Raw genomic sequence first — 20,158 nt, 5'->3', positions numbered from 1 at the left:
TTATTGGACTATCTATGTAACTTACACTACTGGTCAAAAACACCCCAATTTTTACAGTTGTTATTGAAATTTAAGCAGTTCAAGGTAAACTACCAGAGGTTAGAAAAAAATAGAATTAAAAAACCCCTTAGATTACCAAACACTGAAAAATAATGTAAATTTCAGAGTCATAATAAAAGCCTTTTTCAGGGATCAAGTAATGGGTTAACAACTCATAGTTTTTCTGCAGCAAGTAAATTAAACCTTGAAAGTTGATGCAAACAATTCCTACAGGTGTCCCAACTTCCGTTGATTAGTTACAAACCTGCTGACTCTATAATATTTGAATATTTGATATTTGGTATTTGATTTTTGGTGAAATATTGGATCATTTGAATATTTATTGAAATGAAACCATGTGAGAAGTTTAGAGGGAAAAATCACTATTTGGTGGAGCAGTGAACAACTCATAGACATCTGAAATGTGACTCCGACTACACACTGCTTTTTGAAAGACGTCAAAAGCAAAAAAGGTTGGAAACCACTGGTTTCATCTTTATCAATGTGTTGTATTTTAAAAGCTTGTTATATTATCCATTGTGTCAAATCTTCATCTGAAAAGTAAAGCTGTTAAATAAATGTAGTGGAGTAGAAAGTACAATATTTCCCTCTAAAATGAGGTGGAGTGAAAGTATAAAGCTGTACTTAATCACAGTACTTGAGTGAATGTACTTGGTTACTTTCCACCACTGCACTTAGTTAGTCTGGGGTTCATCCTACAGCAAGATAATGACAAACCTCTAGGCTGTAAGAACTACATTAGAGGAAAAGAACAAGGTTGGTTTGTTCTATACTTTGATTTCAGAGTACATTGCAACATCAAACTACATAAAATTTAACAAAAAAAAGGAAAATGGAAGTGTTCTAAAACTTTTGATCCATCGTATATTGTAGATTGTCACCAAGCATTGTCGGAAAAAGAAATTTGGCAGAATACATGGGAAAAAGACAAGAAGGGGAGGTCTCGATACAGAAAACAGTGGAAAAAGCCAGGTTGAGACTTTGGCATTGTCGGCTTAGGTGTGGACAGGCTCTGACTGGGAAACCCCCGGATGGCAAATGTGAGTGTGGAGGATCAGAGACAGTAAAACACATCCTCATCCAGTGCAAGAATTACTCACTTCAAAGGAAGAAGCTGTTCAGAGACCTGGGAGTGGCCGGGGAATTACTCTGAGTAATTTACTCAGCCCGGATATCTGGACTAAAATGAAGAAACCGCTGGAACATCTGTACAGTATTGGACTATATAATAAAATATAAATAACTGTAAAAAGGAATATCAATAACAAACAGTAGAAGGCAGCAATTCACTATTGTAGTGTCTAGTCTGTCTAATCTAAAGAAGAAGAAGCATTGTTGAATCAGAAATTATAAGGCCAAAATTATTTTTGAATGTAGAGTTTAACAACAGTGAAGTCAATAACTTGATAAAATTGCTGTGTCTTTTGGGCAAACATATTCACAAAGCCAGATTTCTTCAGTTTCTTTTTGACAAAAACTTGTTTTATGTTGAACTCCAGTCACTCTCTATTTTTCTGTCTGTAAAGTATTAAAAACAAAAAAAAGCTTTAAAGATATCTCATCTTTTGAGAAACATTGCGGACAGAATTGCCAGTTGGTTTGCAGTATTGCTTATTCATTTTTTTAAAGTTGTATTTATTTATTTGTCTCTCTTAATTTCTGTATTATGTATCTTTTTACATTGTACACTTTTATTTCTGCTTGTGTTTAGTGTAGTTTAGTTTTTCTCAAACACTCCCTGTACTTTTATTTGTATTGTATTGTTTTTTATTGTATTGTACTGTATTTGTATATTACTGTGTTGTTAATAAAGTTTTACAGCCCAGACTGAGGAGGGCGTCATTGCGTCATCGCTGCGTCGCGTCTACCAAAGCTACTGAAGAAGAAGAAGTTCGATTGACTCGGTGCTTCCTGTTCAAAGTCCAGCAGAGGAAATATGCAGTATTAATCCGTAAAACTATAACCTGAGGATGTCGAGCATGAATGAGGCTCGTCACAGAGTTTCATCGATCAGTTTTTATTTAATTTACAGCTCTGTGTGTGTGTGAGAGCTGCAGACATGCAGCAGTCTCTGGAGTCTCTGGTCCGCCTGCTGGAGTCCTACAGAGGAAGAGATAAAGTTGTGAGTAACGTGATTCAGCTGTTGATGAAGGCTGTAAATAAACTGTTAGGGGATTATACATAAATGTTATGTTAATTGGGACTGCAACTAACGGTTATTTTTATTATCGATTAGTCTGTCGATTATTTTCTCTATTAATCGATTTGTTGTTTGGTATATAAAATGTCAGAAAATGGTGAAAAATGTCAATCACTGTTTCTAAAAGCCAAAAGTGATGTCCTCAGATGTCTTAAATGTCATGTTTTGATTCTCAGTTTACTGTCATAGAAGACTAAAGAAATCAGAAAATAATCACATTTGAGAAGCTGGAATCAGAGAATTTGGACTTTGGTCTTTAAAAAAATTACTCAAAACAATTTTACTGTGTGATATTGTGATATTACCTCAGAAACGTTGAAATACTGCATTAATACTGTATGTCGAAAATATACAAACAACAAAAAGAATATGTTGCGCATCAATGTGTTTTCATCAAAAGAGAATTAAAAATAAACATTATACATATCCTACAGATTTCAAGATTTAGTTTATTGTCATTTTCTTGTGTACTTGCATTCACAAAAAACTGAAATGCTGTTCCTCCAAACCTACAGCAGTGCAACAACAACAGAAAGGATAAAGATAACATGTAAATCCCATATAGAACAACAAAACAAACAAACAAAAAAAACGTATAAAAACAAGTGCATAAAACATGTTATAGCGTCCTCTTATAACTCTCCCTGTCTCCTACTCAGAGTTTTCTCTCTCTCGTTTGCCCTTGCAGATCAGGACGGTGTGTTATGGCTCCCAGCTGGTCGGAGGAGTTCTTACCCGTAAGGCAGAAGCAGACGTTTCGTCCCGCCAGCTCGGGAAAAGTCTGCTGCTGTTTTCTGCTCAGCTCAGCCACTGCAGGACGGTGCTCAGGCTGTTCGATGATCTGTCCATGCTGGCTTACTCACAAAGCTACGGGTTTGGAAACGAGGTGTGCCACACAACTCCTCTCTAATCAGTTTGCTCTATCAGGGCTGCAACTAATGATTATTTTCAGTATCAGTTAATCTGCTGACTAGGGCTGGGTGCTATCACCTAAAATAAACAGAAAACCCTGGATAGTCATTTTAATTCACCATATTCAGTAGTAAAGAACACTTTTAGTTATTTGTTTGCTAAAGCAGGAAATTCAAACTAAAATATGGCTCTGTTGAGCATTAAATCCTCACATTTGAGAACCCGGAAGTTGCAAAAAAATTTTGTATTTTTCTTTAAAAATTACTGAACAATTTTTCACTTATCACAGTAGTTGCTGATTAATTTTCTGTTGATCAATTAATTGTTGCAGCTCTACATGGGATATGTTGTTAATGAGTTAAGGCTGATAAAATAATAGTTATCTGTTAAAATGATGAGCATGTACAGCCATATATGTACTAATTCATCTTAGATCTTCATGTTTGTAACATATATATACAGCTTCACAATGTGGCAGTTAAATGCAAGATTAACACATGCATGTCTTCTAAAGGAAGAGGACTCAGCCGTGCGCTGGATATCGGTGTTGACCAACGTGGCCGACCAGCTCTACTACCCCTGTGAACACATTGCCTGGGCTGCTGATGTCGAGCTCATCAAACTGAAGTCTGATAAATGGTGGCTGTTTAGCACGGTACTGTGGGGAACGTCGCTGCTGCTGGGAATACTCAGGTGAGGTCATCTTTCCACAAATTTCACATCATCAGGACACGGTGATGAGAAATGTATGGAGTCCCAGAAATGACAAATATCACTTTAAGACAAGGGTGTAATTTACGCTGTCATATTTTTATACCCCTCACTTTTCAGTGTCAGTTTTAGTAATTTACTAAAATAACTCTAAACATCGTCATCTAACTGTCCAATCACCAAAATCCAGACCAGATGAGCTCTGATATGATCAAAATGTTAATATTCTCATCTGAGTCATCTTCATTTATTACTGTGTGTTACAGGAATTAAACTTTAAATAAGTACAAAGGGATTTTTGCCCTGGATTCCATGTCTCACATCTGATGTTTGGTTGCATGTTATTGGTGTTTATGCTGCCTGCAGACACTACTCATGGCTGAAAAAAATACTTTGCCTCTACATTGTAAATAACACAATAATTTTATCTTCTTTTATTTACAGATAATTATCCTAAAAAGACACCAGAACAGATAAAAAACAAGACAATGCAGTAAAAGACAGTGCTCTTTACAGTAGAAATTGAAATTATGTTCAATAATATCATTATTTATGGTCTTTAAAGGGGTAGTGCATCATAATGCAGCAATTTAAGTGGAATGTTTTTGTCTACCATTATAGATTTACAAATGAATGCTATCGTGTGTGTGTGTGTGTGTGTGTGTGTGTGTGTGTGTGTGTATTAAATTGATCTTTTATATTTATGGTACTTTGTGTATTTTTTCTTATTTAAAAGATGGTTTTATTAGTATGCTGTGTTGAAAGGTATCTTGTCTGACCGTCACTATGACCTCACTTAGACGAGTGGATTCATTTAACTAACTAAATATTTGAAATCCTCACTTGCAAAGTGAAGATCATGTTCAAAAGTTTAATTGTAGTGTAACTAACACTTGCTTTCAAGCCTGAATTGAAGCACTTTGTAACCTTGAGTACTCGTTAATTTCTTCCTTTACCTGCTCAATATGGAGCATGAAGACCATCAGTCATGTGAGTCCTTTGTTCTGCAGGTCACTCCGAGTTCTGCTGCTACTGAAGAAGAAGCTGAAGAGATGTGAGAGAGACGGAGCTGGCAGCAGGTGGTCTTTCAAATATTTGATGTCTTTGCAATAATATAGACATAGACATGATGAGATCTTTCTGTCTGAAACTAAGTGTCCTGATTAACTTTCTGTTTTTTCTTTTCTCGCAGTCGCTCTCAGCTCCGCAGGCAGATGCAAGGAGAGCTGCTGTCTGTCCTCAGCAGCATGGCTGACCTCAGTAACGCTATTCACTGGATGCCGCCCGGCTTCCTGTGGGCAGGACGATTCCCCAGCTGGCTGGTTGGACTGATGGGCACCATCTCGTCTCTGATTGGTTTGATCCAGATGAGCGCTGGCGACAGTGAACAATCTGAAAGTGCCTAGTCTTCACCATGTTTTATCATCACTGCGGGAAAGACACGTATCTGTGGAAAAAGCTGAGTGAAAGGATGTAAAGCCGGTCTCTAATATGACCAGACTGTCTGGGGAGATTCATTGCAGTTTTCTAGCGAGTAAGATCCAAAAAACATATTGAATCAACATCCTATAGACTCATAATTAAATTGTAATAAGTGAATTTCATCAAAGAGATTTCTTCAGTTGTGAAAAAGAAGCAAAACATTTAATTTCACTGGATTTTTTACACATATTTGGAGATTTTAGTCTGTCATTAGACAGTGGAAAATGTGATTTGATGATGAGATCAATCAATTAAATTTTCATTCATTTATCTCTCTTATCTCTCAGCTACCTGTTGTAGCAACACAATCAAACAAACGTGAAATGGATTTAGAATGTATGTGTTGTTATTTACAGATAAAAGCATTTAAAACAACTTATTACTGCAGTGTATACATTGTCAGAAAGTATTGGGCAGGTAATACCTCCTACTTTTTGTTGTCTTAGACTGTTTCAGTGCAACCAAATGTCCAAATATTTGCGTTGGACAACAGCTCCTTCCCCTGAGGGATACACATCTCCTCAGTTGTTTTTCAACATGCAAAGTCGTCCAAGACTCAGGTCCCAGGTTTATTCTTGCAACAGCCAGTATGTGTATCAGTAGGTGCAAAGTGCAGAGAAGAGGCACAATTGTCGCTACTTGTTCAGTCAATCACCCTAGAAGGTCAGTGCACAATTAGCTAAATTAATGAACATAATGATTGTTTTTAGAAAATAAAGATGTGAGGTGAATCCAAGAGGATTAAAATGACAGTGTGGATGCTTGCCTGATAATGTTGCCTTAGAAACGCACTACATGCACCTGTTTTTTTTTTTTAAATCTCACATTTATTCATATACAATGAAACCTGTGAATTAATTATTATATCTCTGTGATTTTTACGAGTTGGCTGCTGCAGTTGCTCAAGTGAAAAAGATATTCTGTGACACTATCTTAAAGTCCAACTTTGTGTTTGTTAAAAGCATGTAATGTCCTCTAGTTACACTACAGCGACCAGTTTCTGCGGCTGATGTGGTTGTGATAACTTAGAAATTAGCTGCAGAATTATGATTTGCATTAAAGAATCAATAGAAGAAAACTGTAGTGCAAAGTAATTTGACAACACCGGTGAGGTTTTGTATGGAAACAGACTTTGTAATTAGTCAAATGACACAGCAGTTGCTTGAGTAATATCTGATCATGTAAAATAATGAACTTTTTAAATAAATTGTTTGTCTTTTCGTTCTCCTGATCACTTGTATCGATGTTTGATTGAGCGGGACTGGACGCTTCAACGGTGACGTTTGGGCACCGAGCAACCGTTGCGTTCACTGACTAAGGGGCAGGTCGTAATTGAGATCAGAGCCAAATAATCAACCTCTTAAAGAGATTGAAAAAGGCTAATTACTTGTCAGAAGCCCCATTTCAGTCTGCTGCAGTAGAAGGGTCGACAACGTGCTCTTTACTCCATCAATAATACAAATTATATCACACCACAATTATCGATATAATACATTACACATCGGATCATTAAGTTGTAAATCCTTAAATTGTTACAAGTAATTATTTCCCAAAAAGTACAAGGTGTTTTTGTGCTATATGCGCTATAAGTGTATGCTTAACTCTTGTGTAGCCCTTAGATATGTACTGTATAGCTTCAGGAAAGGAGAAAGATGGTGATCATTTGGATTACAGGAGCACTTGAACGTAGCACAAGTATAGAGTCAGCGAATAAATAAAATCTGTCGAGTCTCTACTTCAGGAGGAACAACAAGAAAACTCTGTTTTACATCGCGACTCTTTTGAGCCTGGGATTATGTGAAATTACATAACATTTAACGGTGCCGTGGCTGTTAGTATGACGAATAAAATCGAGCCAAAGTTTTGGAAAAGACTCAAATCCCGAACCACGTCAATTTATCTGTCGTGGCACCAACAGGAGTCTCTGTGTGGGCACAAAGAAAACGAGAAAGACCTAAAATATCAGGTGAGAGTTCCTCTTTTTACTTAACCCGGCGTGTTTAAATACACAAATACATATTATATCAATGAGCTGCTCTTAGGGGGTTGAGTTTTTTACTAGCTTACTAGTTAGCTTCAGGCTACTTGGACAGCTAACTTCAGTTAGCAACTCAGCTGTTTTTGACTCGCAGTGTAGAAATTGTACTCAGGAATTTTGAGTTTTGGGGGATTTACAGTTAGTTTTCTTCTCTGTCAGCCCTGTAGCGTTAGTCCCGCTGCTTTCTGTTTTGGTTGTAAGAAGAGTTCTGTGTCAATTCCAGTTTCCATTAATATTTGGTGAATTTAAAGCTTTCCTGATCATTTCACAGCATGTAGAAAAGTTGCACCTTTTTCTGAATAACGGTAACTTTCTTTCAACCCGTTAATATTCACTAATTTATTTCAACCTATGTGCTCATCTGTCAACTGTATATCAAATAGGCCTAATTGATTATCAGGATTCCTCTTCTCGTTAGTAACGTTACATGTTATACGTATGTGTGGTAATATAATTCATTTACTTTTTGTTTCTGAAACTTAATATATTTGCTAAGCATGTTTTTAGTAAAGTTTGTGGAAATCGTTTATTCTGAAAGTGTTTTTGGTCTGAGAAAAACGGACTTAAATTTCAATGTGTTAAAGTAACTGTTAAGGAGAAATGACAATAAAGAAATCTTGAATATTAGTGCGTCCTGAAAAGCGCTGTGAACCAGTTTCAAACCGACATTTATTAAAAATGCTGCACTGCCCGGTGGATAATTGAACTTATATCCGGGCTTAACCAGAAGACCTGTTAGATAGGCCTAATTCACGTTTTTTGAAAACACCACTGCATTTACCAAAAAGAATAGCACCATAAAATTGCAGATTTTTACATTTTCTTGTTACAGCGTAACAGCCTTATCCAAGCCACCTGGTTCTCCTCCTGTCAACTGTATGTAGGATACATTCATGTACATGTAATGGAAACAGAATTCCTTGGATCAAAAATTGCTTTCATAGGTAAAATAGGTGTTATATTGGGATGTGTATGATGGTTACCCATCGCACACATGTTGTCAGTGAACTTTGAGCTTCAGGCTGCTGCTTCTATCTTGATGGTCATGGGTCCATGAGGACAAGAGGGTCTATTTACTTCACATATTACTGGCTTAACTGATGCAGCCGTGTCTAGTCTACCAGCAATGAACACATGACATAAAACAGCCTTTAGTTAAACTGACAGCTCTCTTTACATTAGTATGACTGATTTTTTTTTTTCGATGCTTCGTTTCAGTGCTATTCAGATAGTTGGAAATCTAGTGAACCAAATTCCTGATGGCCTTAAATGAAAGTCTCCTGCATTGTGACTTCAGCCAGGAATCAACACAGTAATGCCAGTTTTCCTCTGACAGGCTTTCTTACAAAATGGACTTGAACTCTGCTGATCAGTCAGCTCCTGCACCCTCAGACACCCAGTGCTCTGCCTCTGTCTCTCTTGATGAGGCCTCTGGGGTTGTCGAGGTCAACAGGCGGACTGTGGCAGGTTCAGTTGTGGAGGATCTGGACTCTTACAACCCGATTGAGCCTCCTCCATTAGACTGGAAGTCTGACTCCTCCAGTGAAGTGGGCTCAGCAGACGATCTAGATGACCCCGACTTCCATCCCACTGTTGACGATCTGGACAAGGCGAGTCCAGGTGAGCCGGTGTTAGTATCTTTGGACGGGAATGCCACTGTGGCTGCACTTGACATGAACCAGCAGGAGCTTGTGGGAAGTAACACAGAGCCAGTCCAGGATCCTGAGGTGGAAGTGGAGGAAGAGGATGAAGTAGTTGAGAAACAGGAAGGAGGGAGTGTTGAGGACTTGGAAGGAGGTAGGGAATACCAGGAGGAGATAACATGTAGGGATGTGGAGAATATACTTACTGAAGAGGAGATTGCTAACAGGAGATCAGGTGATGAAGACCACACCCGTATCCACACCCTGCTCAGCCAGCTCCAGCTGATGGGGGAAGAGCCTCATCCCAGCTGCAGGACGCCACCGTGCCTTTCCCAGCATCAGTACTCCAGCCTGTCTGATATGCAGGCATGTTCTCCCTCCCTGTTAGCAGACGACAGCTCTGAAACTACAGGGTTGTTGTTCTCTGAAAGCCACCAGCGAGACCTGCTGGGACTTCTGCAGTGCACAGAAATCACCTCTCCACCACGTCCCACCTGCCTGCCCCACAGAGGGGAGGTGGACGCTGTTGTGTCGGTTTCCTACAACCAGGAGGACGCGCAGAGGTTCTGGGGGCATTATGGGAACGGTCAGCAGCAGCGGAACAGGGACGACTCCCTCAACTCCCTGCCTGACGATGAGTATCCTGAGCCAGTGTGGATGAAGCTGGGGGAAGAGCCTCCAGAGGAGGAAGCTGCTGCAGAGAGCGAGCAGGTAGGATGAGATATTATCATCAGCTAAAAGGAGAATGAACTGTTAACACATAATTATCTACATTTGAATTAGTTTTAGTTTTACTCTTTACAGAAGGCCCTAAATTTGATGTAACTTACAACTTTCAAACTACTTCCTCTTACTACATCTACTGTAACTATCTCTAGTTTTTGTTCTGAATGAAACTAGCAATTATTTTCAGTTTAGTTTGCTTTTATTGTTTAAATCAATTAATGATTTAGTTTACAAAACATCAGATTTTATGACAAATGATCATCAGAAGTTACTAGAGCCTAATGTAACTCAAAGTATGTTTTTAATAATATTTTTCTACCTGAGATTGCTTTGTGTTTGTATTTGTGAAGCAAAGGTTGCAGCTTCTTTTGGTGTTTTAAATTACTAAATTAATTGATTATCATAATTAATCTTTTAAATTTCTGTACTTAATAATTCATTAATTTCTGTTTTTGCAGCGTGCTGCTGACCATCCATCATATAAAGACGGTAAGTCACTGCAATGTGCATCTTTTAAAATCAGTGGAAAATGATCAATGATATAAAATGTTAAATATCTCACTGACAATAGAAAGAAAAGAGGTTGTGTGATTTTATATGTTAATGTGTGTTACTGTACTTTTTAGTGCCTGGTCCGTGTGACCCTGAAGACCTGTTAGAAGGAGTGATATTTGGTGCCAAGTACCTGGGCTCCACCCAGATCAAATCGGAGAAGAACCCGTCTACGAACGCCCGTATGACCCAGGCTCAGGAGGCTGTGGACCGCATAAAGGTAAACTTCAGTATGAGATGCACCAAAATCATCAGCAGTATAGATTTTTATTTTACTCTAAAACTACCATTATGGAATCAAAATCATCTTTTAATGTGCTCATGTCAGTATTGTAATAGAAATCAAAGGGTTCCTCTGATATTGATCCATATTAGTAATAGGTGCAGCTCTGGTACAGTCATTGTAACTGTGTTTGTTTTAGGCTCCAGAAGGTGAGTCGCAGCCAATGACAGAAGTTGATCTGTTCATCTCCACCCAGCGGATCAAAGTGCTCACTGCTGACACACAGGTATGTTTTTCTAGCGGCTTACAAAAAGTCATGTGACCTCATACTACCCTGTAGTGTTGAGTTTCTTTACCTCTTTTGTTTTGACCACTTCCTTGACCACTTCTCTTCACTGTGTTATGTTTTTTTGTAGCACTTTCAGATTTGCTCTCAGCTGCTATGAACAGCTTTAGAGTCCAAATCATTGAGGATCAATAATGTTAAGCATAAATGTATTAACCTCATCTTACTTCACCCAAAATTACATACAATAAATACATATTCACCGTGCCCTTTTAGTAAAATGTGTGGTAAAATCATAATTTGTGTGGAGGAGTTATAAAATACTTATATACTGTATGTGTAGGAACTTCTGCACTGGTTAGATGTCAGTATCAAATAATCTGCCGGTTATTTTCTCTTTACAATGTCAGAAAATAGTGAAAAAATGCCTCTTAAATTTTCAAACAGCCCAGGGTAACATGTTAAAGTGCTTACAAACAAAAAGATATTCAGTTTACAATAATATATGACAGTCTAAAAAAAAAAAAACATAAAAGCCTCAGATTTAAGAAGCTGGAACCAGTAAATATTCAGCAGTTTTGCTTGAAAGATCACTAAAACAATTAATTGATTATCAAAGTAGTTGGTGATTAATTTTCCCTCCATTAACCATAGCAGCTCAAGCCTGCAATTGCAAAAAAATTATTATTTTTCCTTGAACCAAGACATTGAACTGCTACACACTTTATCATCATCAGCATCAGCTAAATGCTGGAAATTTAAATCTAGGTTTGTTTGTTTTTTTTTCATTAAAAATGTGAAGTTAACTTTTATTTTATAGCTTAAAGCATTGCACTTGTTAGTTTTCTTCTTTGAGCTGAGCTGCCCTACAGGAATCCTTAATATAGAATTGGATGATGTTTTAATATTAGAGCTCAGCTGTAGTGTTGCAGTAATAGCAGAGTTTCCGTCACTGTGTGGTTGAGTTGGCAGGAGAGTAAAACTGGGTCATCTACAGCCAGCTCCCTCTTTGCATGGCCGGTTGCTCCTCACTGCAACATACTTATGGATATAAAGATAATCACAGTGTTTTTGGGTTCATTATTACTATTGATTTCACTCCTCGTATCAGCATCTTGCCATCTGCGACTATAACTTGCATCTTAAGAGAAAATGATGTTGGTCAAAGTAATTTTATTGTTTTAGTACCAATTTGTGAGCATTTTTGGTTGTTTAAGGATTCTCTGACTCTCACAACTAATTCACACAGTCCTCTCAATTAAGTTCATGTTTGTCTTCTCAATTAAATTTTCTGTCAACTGCTTTCTGGCAGTCATTCATTTGACATTTGAGTGCCCTTGCATGTCTTGCATGTTTGGAAGTGGTCCCTGCTTGCAAATACAGTACCAAGTAATAACGACGTAACTAACAAAAAGAAAAAAATAAAGGTGCGGCATTACTCATTTAAATGGATTACGGCAAGTTTCAAGTCTCTGCAAGTTGAAGTGAACACCAGACCTTCTTTTCTTCTTAATCTTTGCAACATAATTAACCCTCTCATGTCTCGTTTCCACTCAGGAGGCCATGATGGATCACGCTCTGCAGATGATCTCTTACATTGCAGACATTGGCCAAATCGTCGTCTTGATGGCACGAAGGAAGCGTAAAGGGCAGGATGCCGACCCGTCCTCTGACTCTTCCTCTTCGTCCTCGGGGCCTCAGAAGAAGTGCTTAATGATCTGCCACGTCTTCTCCTCTGAGGATGTGAGTTAGCGATTGGATAGACATGGCAGCGCTGAGATTTTATACCATGTTCACATGTTGCAGGAAGGTCAAATTAATTTAGCTTAAGTAAATTTCTTTGCTACAAATTGGAGTCTGTCTAGACAAGATCTAATATTTTGAACCCTTGACTCCAGCAGCTACTGAGGTCAGACAGTTCAAAAAAGTGTTTCCTTTCATGAGCTTTATAGTGGCGACAACTTCATAGTTTCAATTCATCTGTAGTCTTGAGCTGTATAACTCATGACATTGGGCAAACATGGTGGCAATTTAAGGTAATATTAAGGTTTCTCTTGTGTCCCACTATGTTGCGTTTGCCTCTGATTAAATGCGCTGCTTTCTGCCGGACAACATTTTCAGCTTCAGCGTGGCCTGGTTTCCTTCCTCTAGACAGCCACTGAGTTCTCCTGAATTAAAAATGGTCTGGCTGTCGTCCCAGTTCCCCACAGTTGGCAACACTGAAAAGGAGGAGGAAGAGTTTCTTTTAGAAACTAATTAGCTGCGGGATTCTGAAGGCCATGAGGCCACTGCTTCTGTTGCTAGTTTTTTCCTAACTGAACTCATTTAGTATGAAGTTTTATTGGTGTTAGGAAGGTGAAAGTAATAAATAATGGAGCACCTTGTACAGGAAAATAGGGAACTTTTTCCTACTCTCCATTTTTTGTTGATATTTCAGTTTCAGGGTTGATCTTTTGGAAAATATCTCTGTATTTGCTTCAGTTTGTTCATGTTAAAATGGAAGGTAAAAAAAAGAAAGCAGTTTGTCATTAAAGAAGAATATTTCTTGAAAAAAATCCTTTAGGAAACTTACTATGTACATTTCACATCTTCTTAAGAAATGATGTAACTACAATGTTGAAACATGAGTGTTTTCTCTCCTTCCAGGCTCAGATCATAGCCCAGGCTATCGGTCAGGCATTCGGAGTGGCCTACCAGCAGTTCCTTCAGGCCAACGGCATTAAGGCCAGTGATCTGAGGCCTGGCGAGTACAGCAACTACCTGGAAAGTCAGGAGCTCTACAATGGAGACTTGGCCCACTTCTCTGACACTCAGAACCTGCGAGACGTAAGCAGATTGATTGTGGCTACATGCTTTAACACAAACTGCAGTTTATCATTCACACAGACCTGTTCATAGTCATTTATTGCACAAGGTGGCCGTTAACAAGAGGTCTAGTAATGAAGATGTGACAGTGTACGTGTGAGATGACTTGTAGGATTGTTAAATACAGAAAAAAATATAGATATTTATATTAGAATATGAACAGAATCAAGTTTCCAAAAAGGCATAAAACATCTTAAAATACATTATGGAACTGAATATCATTTCTTATCTGTCATCTGTTCTGAGGTTGATGTGGCTTTATACAACCATAATCTACCATTTAAGTATCGAGTAAATGTATTCCAGTCATGATTCAGTTTCACGGAAAATATCAAAACTTTTCATACAACTCCTTCGACATTTCACTTCTCCACTGTCCACCTGTCTGCTCAGTATGTTCTTGTTCATATTTTGCCAGTAACTAGAGGACAGCTGGGGGTAATGTTCATAATAATATACACTAAAGGGACATTTTTTTTAACTTATCTTTACTCCAAATAACACAGTATAATATAATGAATGCAAGTGAAATGAGCACGAACGCCCACAAAGATACAAAGTGCCCCACTGCCCCTCCTTCTGTACCATCGCAGGGGAAAATTGCTGCTCAACAGTTGGATAACAACCATTGTTCTTCTGAGCTTTCTTCCTCCTGAATCAAATGAATAGCTTGGTTAACTCTCTAAATGAAGCAAACATCAAAGACATAGTATTTCATGCGAACAGTGGATTTGACTAAGAAAGAGACAGACAAAATATTTACAGTAAGAACAATATACACCAGATAAACTGATACATTTTAAGAAATATTTATACATTTTTCTACCAGAGGTAAGAAAAGTGTGCAGATTTACTAAAAAAGTTGCTAAAGTGGCTGATATGGATAGAAACAGCGTGCAGTAATTACCATTTGTGCAAATAATTATGTTAAATATAAATATATACACAATCTGTGAAACAGATTAAAGGTATGAGGTGTAACACATACTGATTACAGTATATGTAACATTACAAATGAGTTCATAGATTATTATATATGTCTTCTATGAGATTTCTGCTGTTTGAAAAAAAAAAAAAAAAACTTTTACAAAACAAATGCAAGCATAGTTGAAACTAATCCCTTTCATTCCCTTCAAATGTAGATAATTGTAGTGAAATCATTGGTTAACCGAATGAAAACGCCTTAACTGCTGTGTGTCTGTGGTTCAGGTAGCCATCACCAAGGCTCCTGGAGATATTTTGGGGCTGGCAGTGGTGGAGTCGGGCTGGGGCTCCATCCTGCCCACTGTGGTAGTGGCCAACCTCCTTCACGGAGGCCCTGCTGAGCGCTGTGGCGAGCTCAGCATCGGTGACCGCATCATGTCCGTCAACGGCACCAGCTTGGTGGGTCTGCCCATCACCACCTGCCAGAACATCATACGGGTAAGAAGGAAAGACGAGGCACTAAAAACATCTGTAAACTCCCTACAAGTTACATTTACTGTATAGTTCAATGAGCCTGTTTTCTTCAGCTGTACTGTCCTCAGGATGCACTAGATGGCACTGTGTTTCCATGCAGTACGAGTGTACTAGCGTTGATTTGATAGTGTATTCAGAGTATTGATTTGGTTTTTGAAAGCCAGTATCCGTATTCATCCATTGAAGTTGTTTATAGAAAATATTTGGCGCTGATATTCAATATTTCAAGTGTTAAAGCATTTATTAGAGTTTTAAAAGTCTTCCCTCTGTCAAAGTGGAAAAGCCTTTGAAACATTCTTACCTGTGGTGGACAAAATATCAAATACACCTGAACATTATAATGCACTGTAATACATTCTGCCATTGTGAAGCATATAGTGGTTTTTGTACTCTGCAAAGAGATTAATATTTTATGTCAGGTATATTAAAGTGGTTCTATTTAGCTGTGTTCAGAGTGTAAAGTCTTAAATGATAAAAGAAAACAAGGCTCAAAACCACCAAACACTGACAATATATCAATTAAATACTCCAGCCAGAACTTGTCACTGATATTCACATTTTGTTTTTATCTCAGGACTTGAAAAACCAAAAGTATGTGAAGCTCAGCATTGTCCACTGCCCTCCGGTCACCATGGCGATTATCAGGAGACCAGATCCCAAGTTTCAGCTGGGCTTCAGTGTGGAGGACGGCATCGTAAGTCAATATTCATATATTCAGTCTTTCACTACAGAACTTAAATCAGGTTTGATATCAAGTTTGTCTCACCAACATGTTTAGTTGTGATGATGAAATGCTCTCCTACCTGAACACAAACTGTCAGGAACTCATTATTGTTAATTTACAATCAGTGTTTTGATGATAGACCCTATGCACTCAGTCAGTATTATCTCAATAAAAGGTTATTTAAAAGCTTGAAAAGTTCTCAACCTTGGGAACAGTACAAAATAATCTTAACTCAAAGTCCATCTACTATCTTAATCCAGAGCTTTCAAACACATTTAATGCATCCCTTGGTCTTGAAATTAAAATGTTCCTCCTTTCTTTTTCCGCTGCAGATCTGCAGTCTGATGCGAGGCGGTATAGCGGAGAGAGGAGGCATCCGTGTCGGGCACCGCATCATTGAAATCAACGGGCAGAGTGTGGTCGCCACGCCGCATAACAAGATCATCCAGATCCTGACTAATGCAGTCGGAGAGGTGAGAGGGGATGAAATGCTAACATGAACGATTAGATATCATTCTATTATCATCATATTATTATCATATATTTATCATCATAAATATAGAAATAGAAATATAGAAACTGCTATTTTTTGGTTATTTTTACATTTTTGAATGGGATCACATTGTCACAGTTATAATTTTGTTTTTACTCTCTTGGCAGATTCACTTGAAGACCATGCCAGCTTCAACATATCGGCTCTTAACGGGACAAGAGCAGCCAGTGTTTCTTTGAGCACTTCTTCCTTCATCCAGGACAAAAACAGTGTTCAAACCACATGAACTTTTGCCAAACTCACTAAATATTATGCAACTGATCGTACAGCATATCATAAGCTGTTGTCACATCACTGAATACTGCAAATTAGTCTAGCTATATATTTTTAAGATAAAGTAAAGTACATTGAATTATTGTGAAAACATGTTTTAAAGTGACAGGGATAGATGTTAGCTCTCAATTTATATTTATCAGATATTTAACAACGCAGGCGATAGCTGAGATGCAATAATGCATAAACGCAATATTTTTTGACTTCACTAACTTTCATGGTGGTGAACGGTGTTGAGTATATTGTACTTCTGATGGGTTTTTGGTCTTCCAGCCTGCTGTGGGCTGCCAATGTGCCTGAACTGAAAGTGCTTATGGGGGAAACCTTATTGAATCAGGACAAAGGGTCTGTGTATTTCATTGTGATGTACTTCCTGTCCCTCACGTATATGTGCATTTCAACGAGTGTCAGTCACAAGCTTCAAAGACTTTTTAGTGCAGCGCTGTGGTTCATTCATACACCGCTTCCCTGGCTGTACCTGACAGGAAGCAGATATGCACATTTAAAGATAACTGCCTTATTTGATAGAGAGATAAGTATATTTTTAAGAATTTGCTGTTTTGGATGTTCATTAAAATGGTCTGTAAGATATCTTTTGGATGTTATTTATTGAGAGTCAGTGGTTGATTAATACATTTCACATGCAAATTTGCTTTTTGTATTTGTTTCTTATAAGTACTGCTGAGTTAGAGCTATTGAATCTTTTAATGAGTAATAATGCAATAATTGTAAATGCAGTGGCATAAATTAACATTGCTAATACTTTTTTAATCAGCTAAAAATAAAATATGTATAATTTGCTGCTTGTACTAATAAAATAATGCCTTTTATTCACGCTTGAATATCATAATACAGTTTTTATCTATAACGCTGCTGTCAATGCCTGGCCAATCAGTTGTCTCCAATTCCCAAAACATTGACGACGACCAATTAGAATCTCTACTGGGTTCTATGATCCGCCCCATAAAGTACGGTAGCCAATTATCGTCGGCCATGGGCGGGACTTTCTTCATCTTCCATCTGCTGTCACAAACGAAATGTAGAGTCAATGACAAGCGACCGGCCGTTGGTGTGTCCGAATCAGTGAGGGGAGACTTTATCACCCAAAATACAGAAAGGTAATAATTAACAACAGTTTTACGAGTCTTTTGAGCTCAAAATGTTGTATTTATTTTCTTCGGAAAGGGCCTGTTCGCTTGCTAACAGCATCATTGTGTAACATGCTAGGAATAGGAAGCTGTAACGTTAGCTAAATGTTTTCCTTCTTAGCTTACTGTTAATTATTTTCTTTAGTAATTAACATTACATACGAACAGTGAAATAAACGGGCATTTGTACTAATTGTAGCATTTACATAATAGTTTTACTATATATTTTGTTTGACTAAGTTGCGTTCCAAATGAAATGCTGAAATACCTTCATATTTGACATACAGTGTTAATTTAAAGCTAAGTTGTAACGCTAGCTACACTAAGTTACAGTTATTTTAGCGTTAAATGGCTTTAATAATCTATGTTTTTAATGTGTAAGGTCTCCACAAGGTCTTGAAGGGGGAAATACTTGAGGGAAATTGCATGGTAAACACACACACCTGTACCTGTACTAACATCTGCAAAGCCTTCTAAAGTAAATAGATTAAAGCACAAATATAGTTTCACTGTGAGTTTTTGATTTGCAAAGCAAATGAGCCTGACCATTGCTATCTAACCCGGCACAAACCACGAGCACAGATTATTTACTACAGCTCCAAAACACACGGAAGGTACAACCATACTCTAAAAGGCACTCACAGAGCAAAAATGAATGCTAAAGTCTCAGTAAGCTGTTGGGATCAGGAGGATTTCAGGATAAAGTAGGGGATTGTCAGACCTGAGCAGATCACACCGTCCACACAAGACAACCTTCACTCACAATAAATGTAAAAACAACCTGTTGGATTCATCTGAGGTACAACTTTTAACTTCCTCAAACACATTTGTGTCTATGGCAAGGACATGAAAATAAAACAGTTTTTGAAAAAGCTTTTAGCTACTGCATATTAAACTTAATTGTCCTCAGCTACAGTTTTGCAGTTTTCCTTTACAGGGGAAAGTTCAGGCAGGTACAGTTTCTCAGTACTGATCTCACTAATGAGAGCTTATCAGTAGTCAGGATCAGAGAGCAATTACAAAGTTTTAAAGAAATTACAATGAGATGAAGTTTGCATGAATTAAGTTACAATGAAACCAAGTTTGATGTATTTTTTAGACACACAAAATTTCAAAAAGTTGCCCAAAAGAATAAATTAAGGACAGAAATACACAAAGAGAAGAAACTAGTGCCGTTGGAAACTGACCAAATATCAAATTTTAATATTTTATTTATATATTAAATATTACAATTAGGGATTTATAATACAAATCAACTCATAAGATTTTAGAAAATAGAGGAGAAAAAGAGGTAATTGAATGAAGTTAAAGATTGTCTGAGTTTAATTTGTTGGCCAAAGATATGACAGTTTTTTCACTTTTTGAAGTAAATTGTCTGAAACATCTTTCTAATCAAGATAAACAGTTTACAAACTCAATATCTGTTGCTTGAAAAAACATTTCAAAGCTAGAGTGATTATTTTATGTGATAAGAGACAAAGTGTCAAACTAAGGCAGATAAGTCCCCACTAGTACCGTAAACAGCACTGTCTCTCATTCAACTTTCATTCAAGTAAATAACTTGAGGGCTCTGTCAGCTTGTCAGTATGCTAAATTGTGCACACAGTGTTGCAGACCCTCTCTGTATTTAAGTCATGTTTCAAACATTTAACCTCTTCCTGCCATTTGGAGCGAGTGCAGCTTAAAATTTAGAAACTGTAGAACAAATCCTAAAATCAGTTTAGTGGATGATTATTTCCGTGTTATTGCTGAACTTTAAGATTATTTTTCTGGCATGTTTGTTGTCTTTGTTTGTTTGTTGACATTAGACTGACAGGAAACAGGGAGACAGAGGGGGACACTGAAATGTGAAGAAAAAAAAATGACTGAACTGTACTTGAACTGGGGACAGGACGCCCTGCTGAAACTTTGTTTTTCTCACCACCATATTTTGTGTTTCCTAGTAAACCATGATGGGCAGGTAGCTGTTGAGAGCGATGGGATTTTTCAGGCAGCTCGGTCTCCTGCTCTGGAAGAACATCACATACCGCAGGAGAAACAAGGTGCCAACATTTTCACTTCTTGGAAAGGAATAGAATAGTCTGTCGATTCTGTTAGGAAAATCATTTTCCATGAAACAGGAAAAATATGAGACACAGTTTGGAAATTAAATGAGCAAGCTATATTTTTACAACTGCATAGCACAAATTCACTATAATAACTCCACTGTTTGAAGTTTAGCGCAAAAATCACAATTATCTTTGTCATTTGGTACAGAGGAGGCATCGATTTTGTATCACACCAACTTAGTACCTTCTTTTACGA

General features: G+C 37.7%; 3 protein-coding genes across 5 annotated transcripts in view; all 3 read left to right on the top strand.

The window, feature by feature from the left end:
• The first annotated feature begins 1,927 nt into the window (after nt 1–1,927).
• pex11g (peroxisomal biogenesis factor 11 gamma) lies at nt 1,928–6,596 on the top strand. Its single transcript, XM_044362510.1, has 5 exons — nt 1,928–2,182; nt 2,949–3,146; nt 3,687–3,865; nt 4,894–4,962; nt 5,076–6,596. The coding sequence occupies exons 1-5, from the start codon at nt 2,120–2,122 to the stop codon at nt 5,287–5,289; spliced, it is 723 nt and encodes a 240-aa protein (XP_044218445.1). The 5' UTR covers nt 1,928–2,119; the 3' UTR covers nt 5,290–6,596.
• Nucleotides 6,597–7,025: 429 nt separating this feature from the next.
• si:ch73-40i7.5 (amyloid-beta A4 precursor protein-binding family A member 3) lies at nt 7,026–17,311 on the top strand. Of its 2 annotated transcripts, none has more exons than XM_044361907.1 (11): nt 7,026–7,331; nt 8,740–9,757; nt 10,231–10,261; nt 10,399–10,544; nt 10,747–10,833; nt 12,391–12,576; nt 13,480–13,659; nt 14,908–15,120; nt 15,731–15,850; nt 16,213–16,353; nt 16,541–17,311. In XM_044361907.1, exons 2-11 carry the CDS (start codon nt 8,753–8,755, stop codon nt 16,610–16,612), a joined length of 2,181 nt encoding a protein of 726 aa, XP_044217842.1. In that variant the 5' UTR covers nt 7,026–7,331; nt 8,740–8,752; the 3' UTR covers nt 16,613–17,311. The 2 variants fall into 2 exon arrangements, with proteins under 2 accessions (XP_044217842.1, XP_044217841.1); XM_044361906.1 differs by having other exon boundaries at nt 8,622–9,757.
• A 414-nt stretch (nt 17,312–17,725) lies between these two features.
• Nucleotides 17,726–20,158, top strand: part of abca7 (ATP-binding cassette, sub-family A (ABC1), member 7) — a 34,452-nt gene continuing 32,019 nt past the window's right edge. For both annotated transcript variants that reach the window (XM_044360699.1, XM_044360698.1), the window contains exons 1-2: nt 17,726–17,824; nt 19,798–19,896. In XM_044360699.1, coding sequence (XP_044216634.1) covers nt 19,831–19,896 — 66 coding nt within the window. In that variant the 5' untranslated portion in view covers nt 17,726–17,824; nt 19,798–19,830. The remainder of the gene's footprint in view (nt 17,825–19,797; nt 19,897–20,158) is intronic.

The sequence above is a fragment of the Thunnus albacares genome, chromosome 9, assembly GCF_914725855.1.
Source record: "Thunnus albacares chromosome 9, fThuAlb1.1, whole genome shotgun sequence".
Taxonomy (NCBI): domain Eukaryota; kingdom Metazoa; phylum Chordata; class Actinopteri; order Scombriformes; family Scombridae; genus Thunnus; species Thunnus albacares.
Note: the sequence above shows the minus strand (reverse complement) of the source record. Positions and strands in the feature narration are given on the sequence as shown.

What these genes read in the sequence shown, in the direction of transcription:
- pex11g (XM_044362510.1), top strand. Translation starts at nt 2,120, where the DNA reads ATGCAGCAGTCTCTGGAGTCTCTGGTCCGCCTGCTGGAGTCCTACAGA. An exon ending in GCTACGGGTTTGGAAACGAG is followed by an intron (nt 3,147 to 3,686) that starts GTGTGCCACACA and finishes TGTCTTCTAAAG; the next exon opens with GAAGAGGACTCAGCCGTGCG. An exon ending in AGAGACGGAGCTGGCAGCAG is followed by an intron (nt 4,963 to 5,075) that starts GTGGTCTTTCAA and finishes CTTTTCTCGCAG; the next exon opens with TCGCTCTCAGCTCCGCAGGC.
- si:ch73-40i7.5 (XM_044361907.1), top strand. Translation starts at nt 8,753, where the DNA reads ATGGACTTGAACTCTGCTGATCAGTCAGCTCCTGCACCCTCAGACACC. An exon ending in ACGTCTTCTCCTCTGAGGAT is followed by an intron (nt 12,577 to 13,479) that starts GTGAGTTAGCGA and finishes CTCTCCTTCCAG; the next exon opens with GCTCAGATCATAGCCCAGGC. An exon ending in TGACTAATGCAGTCGGAGAG is followed by an intron (nt 16,354 to 16,540) that starts GTGAGAGGGGAT and finishes CTCTCTTGGCAG; the next exon opens with ATTCACTTGAAGACCATGCC.